At 29.0% G+C, this 10,771-nt stretch overlaps 4 protein-coding genes across 4 annotated transcripts in view; all 4 read right to left on the bottom strand.

Moving 5' to 3' along the window:
- The window catches only part of LOC108760183 (uncharacterized), a 3,703-nt gene extending 1,060 nt beyond the window's left edge, over positions 1-2,643 (bottom strand). The window contains exon 1 of the mRNA XM_018505983.1: positions 2,483-2,643. Coding sequence (XP_018361485.1) covers positions 2,483-2,637 — 155 coding nt within the window. The 5' untranslated portion in view covers positions 2,638-2,643. The remainder of the gene's footprint in view (positions 1-2,482) is intronic.
- Positions 2,644-7,966: 5,323 nt separating this feature from the next.
- On the bottom strand, positions 7,967-8,646 carry LOC108760182 (uncharacterized). The gene is made up of 4 exons (XM_018505982.1): positions 8,643-8,646; positions 8,313-8,514; positions 8,114-8,230; positions 7,967-8,045 (listed from the first exon to the last, which is right to left on the bottom strand). Exons 1-4 carry the CDS (start codon positions 8,644-8,646, stop codon positions 7,967-7,969), a joined length of 402 nt encoding a protein of 133 aa, XP_018361484.1.
- Positions 8,647-9,058: 412 nt separating this feature from the next.
- On the bottom strand, positions 9,059-9,568 carry LOC108760343 (uncharacterized). Its single transcript, XM_018506227.1, has 3 exons — positions 9,489-9,568; positions 9,182-9,314; positions 9,059-9,109 (listed from the first exon to the last, which is right to left on the bottom strand). The coding sequence occupies exons 1-3, from the start codon at positions 9,551-9,553 to the stop codon at positions 9,059-9,061; spliced, it is 249 nt and encodes an 82-aa protein (XP_018361729.1). The 5' UTR covers positions 9,554-9,568.
- Positions 9,569-10,631: 1,063 nt separating this feature from the next.
- The window catches only part of LOC108760181 (uncharacterized), a 1,419-nt gene continuing 1,279 nt past the window's right edge, over positions 10,632-10,771 (bottom strand). Inside the window, exon 4 of the mRNA XM_018505981.1 lies at positions 10,632-10,685. Coding sequence (XP_018361483.1) covers positions 10,632-10,685 — 54 coding nt within the window. The remainder of the gene's footprint in view (positions 10,686-10,771) is intronic.

Here is a 10,771-nt window from a genome sequence, read left to right as displayed (position 1 = left end):
GAAAGGGAAAAGCTTGCAGTTTATTACGCCGCAAAAAAATTGAGAATATCCTTCTTACTTTCCGAGTTATAAGCCATTATATGAAAAGTGGTGCGATTTCGGCAACCTTACCCTAAGTTTGTGACTGAATGTGTACTAACAGTGCACGTATGGAACCATATAGGGTAAGGTTGCCGATATCGCACCGGCTCCTAGATCGCACTACCTCGCCTAAAAAATCAGTTATTTTATTCACACACTTTCTTACGGATTATTTACAAACTACAAGGTATTTCAACGCTGCTGCGTTACATTTGTGACATGAAATGCAGTAGGAGTCTCGTTATTTATGTAAATAAAAAAATCGTGATAGCGTTGCTGTTTTTCAACATATTTCATAGCAGAAATATAAAAAATGTAAGTTAAATAATCTACTTTTCTACAATTTGTCGTGTTTGGAACACTATTAGAATTAGATTAATTGAATTAAAATTTTTTTAACAATCTTGTTTGTAAATTAAATAAATAAAGTTTTACAAAATGCTACTGTTTCCTAAATCGCACCACAATGTAGTGGCCTAAATCGCACCGTGCATATGGCAACACGAGACGTACACATAACCACAATGCATGTCGGTGCGACATAACCATAACCTCTACAATAAGCATGTACGTTTGGCGGACCAAAGATCTTTGAAATCATTTCTTTCAGGTGAGTGAGGTTCACAGATAATTTCTATATATATTTTACTTATATTTTTTACACTTTATTTCTTTTTTTATTATGTAAAAATATATATTATAAATGTATATTGTAATAGAAGTGCGATTTCAACAACCTATGGTGCGATTTAGGCAACGTATTTCCAAAATCGCACTATTTACAAGTATGTAAAAAATCTTCATTTAAAATATTATAATAATAGAAAAAAAATCTGAAAAAATTACATATGAAAGGGAAAAGCTTGCAGTTTATTACGCCGCAAAAAAATTGAGAATATCCTTCTTACTTTCCGAGTTATAAGCCATTATATGAAAAGTGGTGCGATTTCGGCAACCTTACCCTATATATAATTGTAGACATTGTTTTGCTCTGTAAGCAGAGGTTGGATTTTGAAAAATATAATCACACCAAATTTTAATTTTTAGTGAAAAATACGTTTGAAATTATGTTATATTTATTTATTAGTGGAGGTGCAGCAGAAGGAGGAAGAGCAAAGTCTCCTTTTCCCCACACATAGGCTAAAGAAATGGGACTTAACTGCGAGAAGATTTTCGTATCGTGGGACTTATCCGCGAGAAGATTTGCGTACTGATTCTGGTTGAGACAAGCAGGTCGATATCGCATTTCGTTCCGTCGCGTGTCGCGCGTATTGTTGCTTGCTCTCCATTTCTCACATTCAAGTACTCGAAAGATTTAAATATAAAACAACTTGTGAGACACATATATTGTGATCATTTCATAATTATATTTGATTTAAAAATCCTGTGACCATCCTTGGAGATCCAGCCGCCTTTCCTGGCAATAAAGCTATTCTTTCTCTCTCTCTCTCTCTCTCTCTCTCTCTCTCTCTCTCTCTCTCTCTCTCTCAAAGAGAATAGTCATTCTCACAAAGAAATATCCTACACTATTACAATAGTAATTGTATACAATAGTAATTATATAATATAATGCAGCATAACGCATACGAGAAGTCACCAATCAGAATCTTTTATTTTTTATTCTGAAAACGCAAAAGTCTATACTGCGACCTTCATTGATGCCATTTAGCAAATATAGAATTCTGAAGTGTAATGACAAACAATGTGCATTGAAAATCATATTATAAAAAATGCTGACTGCGCTCAAGTTATTCGTATATAGAGTATTGTCGCCACTTTCATTTTCGTCACCACTTTCATTTACGCTTTTGTGTTCAATTTTGCAACCGTTTTATGATTGCTGAGATAGGATCATTCTTCTAGATTTAAAAGTATAATCCAATCAGCTCGAAGTGAACTTATAACAGTTGCAAAATAAACGTTTTGTTGAACGCTGCCATTGTTTTCTTTTTGTATTAAGTCTCTTTCTTCAAAATTGCAATCCCAGGATTTTATTCGCAAGATCATAACGATGAAAATAAAAGCGATGACGAAATTCTACAGCAGCTTGAGCGCAGTCATTATTTTTATGTTGTAATTTTACAGCAAATTCACATTGTTCACCACTTCAATGTATCAAATTTATTAAATGATATCAACAAGAATAATGTGAATGTGATATTTACACTAATTGTAAGTAAAATTCAAATAGTGGAGTTAGACATCTTTATATTATCAACTTTTTTATTAATAACTTTTTTTGATAAACAACTTGACAATGAAAATCTTTTGAATGATGGTGTTCGAGATTATGATTTTGACAACATATGTTAAGGTGATTGGTTCGAAATATCCTAAACAAGAGTTTTATCTAAATTTTATATAACAGTTAAAATTATTATGCTCTTAGGTCCATTCGTACCTAGCAATTTTAAATATTCCACAAATATGCTCAATATACGTAATGAGCATTGTACCTATTCCCAACGTTATAATCGATCCAATACATAACACTGTGTACATATATAACAGAATCCAATAGAAATACTTTTCTTGATCAACAAGATACTCTGTCATAATGAATAAATGATGTGATTGAGATGTGTTCATTGTATTAACATCAGCTATAAACGACCAAATTTGAGCTATTATAAGACTGAACGTCCCACAAATCCCTAATACTAAAAAGAAGCAAAAAGAATTTGTTATTTAAATATTTAGTATCTAAAATTGTTTTATATATACTGTACGCATGTATTACCAAATAATTCTTATCTTGGATTTTACAGCAAAAATGATAGCTGTGTTATTTTACGTATACGCTATATTATAAAACATTTTTCAATAGTATAAGATTTTATTGTAAAGTTACTAACTATTTTAAATTTTATTTAATTTATTAAACACATTGGCCATTCCTTGGCAAATGCACATACATGTTCTCTAAATTTCCCGGAGTGAAATCTCACTCCAATGGATTTAGAGAGTGACAAATGCTTTAACAGATTTATATAATAAATCATATGTAAGTAAATGGTTGGATCAAAGGCTAAATGTTCAAAAATGGTGCTCCACTAAAAATCACGGTTTTTTCTCAGTTATGAATAAAGCTGTTTATAAAAAAATACAATTAAAGTATATACAATGTTTTAAGAGGAGGCTTATGATTTTTGTGGGAAAAAATTCTATTTCAAATTCAATGAACAAAAATCTATTAGCGACTATACACTTCAATGTTTATTAATATAAAGATCCTTCTAGTGATCCTACGGAAACAAGATCCATCTTATTCCCTCTTCCCCCATGTCAAGGCGCACGACTTTCATAAAACTTATACACTGAAAGACAAGATTGGTTGCTACAGCAAATTAGATGGTCAAATATGGCATAGCATTTTTAATTGGCAGCAGCAACCAATTTTTGTGGCCGCTGCAATTAATTAAAAATGCTATACCATATTTAATCATCTAATTTACTGCAGTAGTCAATCTTTACTTAGTAATGAAAGGGGAATAATCTATTCAACCAATGAGTGGAAAGTGTGAGCAAGATCTGAGAGACAAAAGATGTATTTCTGTCCTACTCAGTAACTTTTCTTCTTTCTGCGCATGTGCAAAAAAAGGATAGAAGAGGATAGAAAAATATTTCTGTTCTGCTTAGTAACTTTTCTTCTTTCTGTGCATGCGTGCCAAAAGAGGGTAGAAGAGAATAGAAAGATATTTCTGTCCTTTAGATTTTGCTCACAGCTCGACGTCCGTATTTCCCTTCCATTACTATAAATTCTATGATGACTTTCCACGCGAAACGAGTTCCACCCCTTACCCTGTGGCGTGACTTTTCACTCAGATAAATTTCGCTTTGCATGGAAAATTGAATGCCCCTTAACAGAAGGAAAAGTCAAGTGTACATACATTTTTTTATTTTTGCAAACGTTTTACTGCGATCTCATGTCTAATATAGATAATGTAAGAGACAAAGAAACTTTACATCAACATTTCAATAAAAAACAAAACTGTCTTATTCGTTTGTGAAATAGAATTTTTCCCACAGAAACCACAAACCTCCTCTTAAAACATGGTACACATGTCTTTTTATAACTAGTTTTGTTAATTACTGAAAAAAAACACGATATTTGAGAAAGCACCCTGATGAAAATAAAAATCGGAGCGTAAGTCGAATGTAATGGGAGAGTAACAGAAGCGTAAACGAAACTTCTAGAAGGCGAAAATTGAAACAACAAATTGTAAAAGAAGCGTAAATGCTTCTTTTACATTTTGTTGTTCCAATTTTCGTTTTCTAGAAGTTTCATCTATGCTTCTGTTACTCTCCTATTACATCCAATTTACACTCCGATTTTTATTTTCATCAGGGCATCATTCTGAATATTTACCAACTGAAAATATTATTACAAAATTAATAAATATTATCTTACCCGTAAGCGTAACCGTGTAACGTTTAGCAGTATAACCATATTTGTATATAATTGCAATTTCGTTTTTATCCTTTAACTTACTGAGTATATATCGAAGCTCCATGAATAAATTCTTCACCTATCATGTTATTAATTTTCTACACTGTCTTTGAATATATCAAAAACACTTTGTGCAATAAAAATTTGTTGATATACAAATTATTTCTATTTAACGGATACTTGGTAAGTTATGAACTTACAATTTCAATGTTAAGATGGAATGCGTTATATTTTATCATGCACAATATGAAGAAAGATACGGAAGACAGCACCTTTATTACAAGGTCTAAAGTACATTTTAATATTATTATTGGTATCAACTGTAAAAAGTTAGTTTTCACATTTTCATATATAAATATGATTTTTTTAAATGCACTATATATTATTTCTTAAAAACGGCATGTATTAATAATAAAAGGTTGTCAATAACTTATATTATATAATAATTTTATATTGTTTCTTGCCTGAAATATAATACTTGCTGACAAAAGAGTACAAAAGAAAATAAACTGAAGTTGAGTAAATTTGGATTGTTGATAAGGCCATAAACCGACAGCAAGCAATAGAATTTTATTGAGATTATTATGAGTCTCTGGATGTATCATTTTCTCTTCGAGCAGTAAAGTATTACTGTGAAGACTGAAAACATCATTGATAGTATACTAATACCATTTTTTCACTGTTTGACTGAATATTTCACATTTTCTTGTCTTTTGATGTAATTTTTAAATTTCATAATTTATTACGATTAGTTGCGTAAAGGTTTGCTGTGTAAGATCTAACGGCTCTGAATTTAACTTTCTGAGCAAATTACGAATATTTATCTTATTGATTTGATATTACCGGTAATTCGACGGATGTTAGTTTCTCATGAAAATAAGTTATTGGCCACGCAGGCGCATTTTCTCTTTCTCAGCGCCAGGACCTCATTCTAGTTTACGTACTCGTTCAGTACACTTCAAAAGAATATCCTTTTTTCTTTAATTTTTTTCGATATCCTAATTTATCTGGTGAAGTTCATAATTTGAAAATGTTAGCATTAATACATAACGTTATTACATTTTAAGACTACATTGGACGAAATTAGTATTTTCATCAAGCAAGTGTCGAATACTGATTTGTAAGTTTGTTGTCTATAATTAAACTATTCACTGTATAATACTCTTTCCTTTTTAGTGCTTAATTTTTTAGTTTTCTAGTAGTAATGAAATTTTTTAACTCATGTACAAAATTATTTATATTGATATAAATATAATTAATTAAGTGTAATAATTTTTATACGTTGATAATAAATTCAGCACGCAAAAGATTTTATTTACCGATAATATAAAGTATATGAACATTCGCTATTTGAAAATATTTATTGCTTGCTATCAAGACGAAGCAAAATACATTTTGATATACTTATTTCCATAGTAAAATTTTCCAGTAATTATATGATTAAAAAAAAATTGTAATTTTGTTATAATTTAGTTTTGTACAGAACTCAAGAATTGTACTGTAAAATAATATATGTCTTAAATATAAATAACAGCACATGTCATAGAACTACAATTTTTAATTAAATATTTATTTGCTGTTTTTTCCAGAAAATATTTCCTGTTACATTGTTGTTATTTTTAATCATATTTTTTATCTTAGAATATAATTTACTTAATTTTAATAATAATTATTTATCAAATTACTATTTATTTGTAAAATGTGTGAAAGTACGTAACAATATACTTAAGATAACATGTGTATTTACTTAAAATTAAATGGTTTTACTTAAATAGGACAAACAAATACTTGCACCCAAAAATGTGGTTTTAAGAAAATGTGTTTTCTTTATTTAAAATAATTTTTATCTTAATATACATCTATATATATGTATTTACAAAATAAATTTGTCCCTTTTTTAAGTGTGAAAACATAATTCCTTCATTATCTGCATCTCTACTATGATAGTATTATATTAAATTAATATTTGTTTTGTTACTACACGGAATACATGATTCGTTACTTTTTCAAGTAACGGTATCGATAACGTGTTACATTTTAAAATAAACAACTAATAAACAACGGTAACGAATTATTTTTAACAAAAATAACTGTAATGTTAAGGTATTATTTTTTGAAGATAACGTTTTCAACTCTGATTATATTATAATATCATAAACCAATCAGAGTCGTGTCAGCGTCTTAATATGTTACTTAAAATGATTTTGAAATAAGAACGAATTATAAATATTGGCCTTTATCTGCATTAAGAGATTTATTACTCTTTCTTAATGATGATTGGTACTTTTGCTTTAACCTTTCTGCCAATGCATAACTTTTCACCTTTTTATTACCGTGTTTTACAAGATTTTCGCTAAAAATGTAAAAGCAAAAATTTATATATGTATAAAATCTAAAATTTTTTATTATTTAAAACTTAATATATGAGTACTTGTGTTCTCATGCATTAACGTAAAGGTTAATTGCTTTGTACAATGAGAGTCACTATCATTGCGAAAATGTTGATAACTATTAAACAGGTTATTCCGTCAATACATAAATATCAAAATAAAATCCATTAGAAGATAATAAATGAGATTTTATGAAAAAATGTTTTTTTAATTTTTTAATGGTATACAATACAATTTGTACATATACATGATACTAAATTTCTTCCGGTGTTTGTTATAAAAACATTTATTTGTTACGAATCTTAATTGCAATTAAGGAAAAGTATATAATTTATAATATGCAATTTTATACATTTTTTTTAAAACGAAAAAATATTATTTTGTTTAATCGTTTTATCTTATTTCTGCTATATACAATATTAAAAACTATTCTACCCTTTCTTGCTTATGTAATAACTTTTCATGCGAAGGGAGTTTCATCCCATTTCCCCCCTGTCAAGGGGCATTCGACTTTCCACGCGAAGCGACATTCAGTTCACTTGCTCCCTTGCTAAGGTGCATACGACTTTTTATCCCTTGTCAGGAGGGGAGGTGAGGTGAAAATTGCTTCGCGTGAAAAGTTATATTTCTTAAATTCCACCTTATACTTTTCTCCCTATCTAAAATTATCTGACTCTTCATGCAAAGCAGGGAAATAAGTACTAACTTTGACTGTTAATAACTTTTTAATGAATAATAATGATTGACGGCTGAAATCTATTGGAGGTCAGTCAGAGTCATGACCTTGACAACATACGTCAAGGTCTAGGTCACTGGAGCTGGGTTCTCTAATCGGTACTTTTACCAAATATAGTTTTGTATTCATCATTTACATATTATTTAGTGTTTAAGATTTATATGTACCTAGTATTGATTTGTTGCTTTTAGACATAAACATATATTTGTAAAAATTATTATACTGCAGTATTAGTAATAAATAACAATTTCAATGCAATCTTTATATATTATTACATAAAACCATAAACTTACTTGATACAAATTAAAACTAGGTACAACAAACTATTACACATTCCATGAAACAAGATATCATTATTTCGAATGTAGTCATGAAATGTTTCGTCATTCTTAAAAATAAAAAAATTAGTGAATATTAGTAAATGTATCGCACGATGTAAGAAACACAGATACGTACTTCACATCTTGATGATGAATGTCTACGGCAAAAATTATACCTTCGATCATCAAAATTTTATTTTTTAGTATAACATTTCGTGGAATATCATTGTTTACTGCGTGCTTAATGCGATAGCTGCAAATATATTTTTTTATTTATTAATTATTAATTTTATATGACAGTTAAAATTATTATGCTCTTATATCTACGTTCATACCTAGTAATTTTTAATATTCCACAAATATGCTTAATATATGTAATGAGCAATGTACCTATTCCTAATATTATAATCGACCCAATACATAATACTGTGTACATATGTAACAGTATCCAATAGAAATACTTTTTTTGATCAACAAGGTACTCTATCATAATGAGTAAATGATGTGATTGAGACGTGTTCGTTGTATTGACATCAACTATATATATGACCAAATTTGAGCTATTATAACAATGAAAATTTTCCAAATTCCAAATACTAAAAAGAAGTAAAAAGTATTTGTTATTTAAATTCTTAGTATCTAAAATTGTTTTATGTATGCTGTACGCATGTATTATGAAATAATTTTTATTTCGAATTTTTCTATAAAATGGATAGCTATATTACTTTATGTGTACGCTGTATTATAAAACATTGGTAATTATTGCGAAATGAATCTCGATTTGTGTTGTAAAGTGTGTATGAATAACACACAGTATAAAAAACTGAATATAGGAGAGGAAGTAGTTTATGGGTGTACGACTTCCATGCGACTCAAAAATTTCACGATGTGCATATATGCAGTATGAAAACAGTATCACTATTTTAATTTAAATGACTTCAATCTTACTTTATAACACAGGGAAATATCTATCTGTACTCTATGTTGAAAAAATGAATCTATTATTTTTGAAGCACAATTCTCACCTTTTTTTAACTATATTTTTACTATGACAGTAATAAATTAATAAATATTTATTTTGTCATCGTGTAGAATACATGACTGTAAAATAAGATATGGAGGCCTTTATTAGCTGCAATTATAAAAATATACTTTTTTATTATATCAGTATAAGTGAACATTAAAATATCCCCCAAAATATTACCGTTGCAAAACCCTCTATGGATGCATCATATATTCCACCAATATTTAATGAAAATTCCTTGACTCTTCTTTGCAGTAAAAATAGTATCATTCTTTGTATATGTAATGGGGTTTTATACCACTGAACGTTGTACCTACAGGATTGAATATAGACATAGCAGATCGCTTACTGAAGATAGGAATTCTTAATTAATTAATATTGGCATATATTCTAATTTAAATGCAACAGATAAATTTCTATTTGTATTGTTGTAACAAATGCAAAAAGCAACAATATCACATACTACCATAGAAAAATGTGCTCTTACGCAGTAACAAATACTTGATTATTGTGGTCCGTTATATTCTGTCCGACATAGTTGCCTATAAACATGTATAAGATGCATACAGACGCAACTATAAACGATAATAAAAATTCGCTGACATTTGTTTTATCGTTTTCAGATGCTATCTGGAAAAGCTAAGAAACAAAATTTACAGAGTAAATATCAATCTTCTACATATATATCTATGTTTTAACTATCAAACGTGCAAGTTTTACTCAATACTACAACTAAGATTTTTTTACAGTCCGATTGCTTATATGTACTTTTGCGCACAAGTAAAAATTTCATAAACGAAGTCACATTTACCCACATATATTAATGCCTACATGAATTATTATCTACAGTTCGATTGCCTACAAGTACTTTTGCGCACAAATATAAAATTAATGTTAAATTACGTAAGAAAGTAATTTGTATTTTTAAAGCAGAGAATAGTACATGTAGGCAATCAAGCTGTAGGCAGTAATACACGTAAGCAATCGAGCTATAGACAAAAATATATGTGGGCAAATGTGACTTTATTCTTGAAATTTTTATTAGTCCGCAAAAATGTATGTTATTGGCAATCGAGCTGTAGATAATAATTTTTGTGCGCAAACACATTGTCGGCAAATGTGATGTGGACAATCGATTTGTGATGTTCTTTATAATGACAATAAACGTTTTACAAATTTGCATTAATGATATGTACCTACAATGTTACTACGTTTCGTAATCGAATATATTTGCATGATTATGTTTTACGTTATTTTTTTTGTTTTTATAATACACTGAGAGAAATGTTTTGTACCAATAATCAAAGTTTTGTTACTGACACAAAAACTATTTATTGATATATAATCAATTAAACCGTTGATTACCACGACAGTATTAATTTGTTGAATTTATTAACTAAACTGATCATTTAATGGTATAAAACTGTTTTGTATGATGTTTATAGATCTTTTGTAATTAGAAATAGAACATTTTGTTACTGGAACAAAATTAATAATATATAAGTATCTCTCACTTTCTACAGAGTGATTATGTTTGACGTTTTTGAATTTCCTTAGCTTAGCAAAAATATATATAGATTTAGAGCAATTGAAACTACTAATCGCTCTGAAAAATAGTTACCATGATTGATCATGGTGTGGTGAGAACCGATAAGTCCACGGGATTAGTCTCTAATGGTCTCGGCTTTATAGAGATAGATATTGAATTTCTCTTACGAGAAGACACGCCATCTCTGATAACTCCGCGAAACACTCCTTGCTCTACCATAG

Source organism: Trachymyrmex cornetzi, unplaced genomic scaffold (assembly GCF_001594075.2).
Source record: "Trachymyrmex cornetzi isolate Tcor2-1 unplaced genomic scaffold, Tcor1.1 scaffold223, whole genome shotgun sequence".
NCBI classification, from domain to species: Eukaryota; Metazoa; Arthropoda; class Insecta; order Hymenoptera; family Formicidae; genus Trachymyrmex; species Trachymyrmex cornetzi.
Note: the sequence above shows the minus strand (reverse complement) of the source record. Positions and strands in the feature narration are given on the sequence as shown.

Bases quoted from the DNA above. Each gene is read 5' to 3' on its own strand.
- LOC108760182 (XM_018505982.1), bottom strand. The intron at 8,231-8,312 runs GTATGAACGTAG...ATATATTTGCAG, and splicing joins GGAATATTAAAAATTACTAG to CTATCGCATTAAGCACGCAG. The intron at 8,046-8,113 runs GTACGTATCTGT...TTTATTTTTAAG, and splicing joins ATTCATCATCAAGATGTGAA to AATGACGAAACATTTCATGA.
- LOC108760343 (XM_018506227.1), bottom strand. From the start codon at position 9,553: ATGTTTATAGGCAACTATGTCGGACAGAATATAACGGACCACAATAAT. The intron at 9,315-9,488 runs GTAAGAGCACAT...TCAATCCTGTAG, and splicing joins AATCAAGTATTTGTTACTGC to GTACAACGTTCAGTGGTATA. The intron at 9,110-9,181 runs GTAATATTTTGG...TTATAATTGCAG, and splicing joins CCATAGAGGGTTTTGCAACG to CTAATAAAGGCCTCCATATC.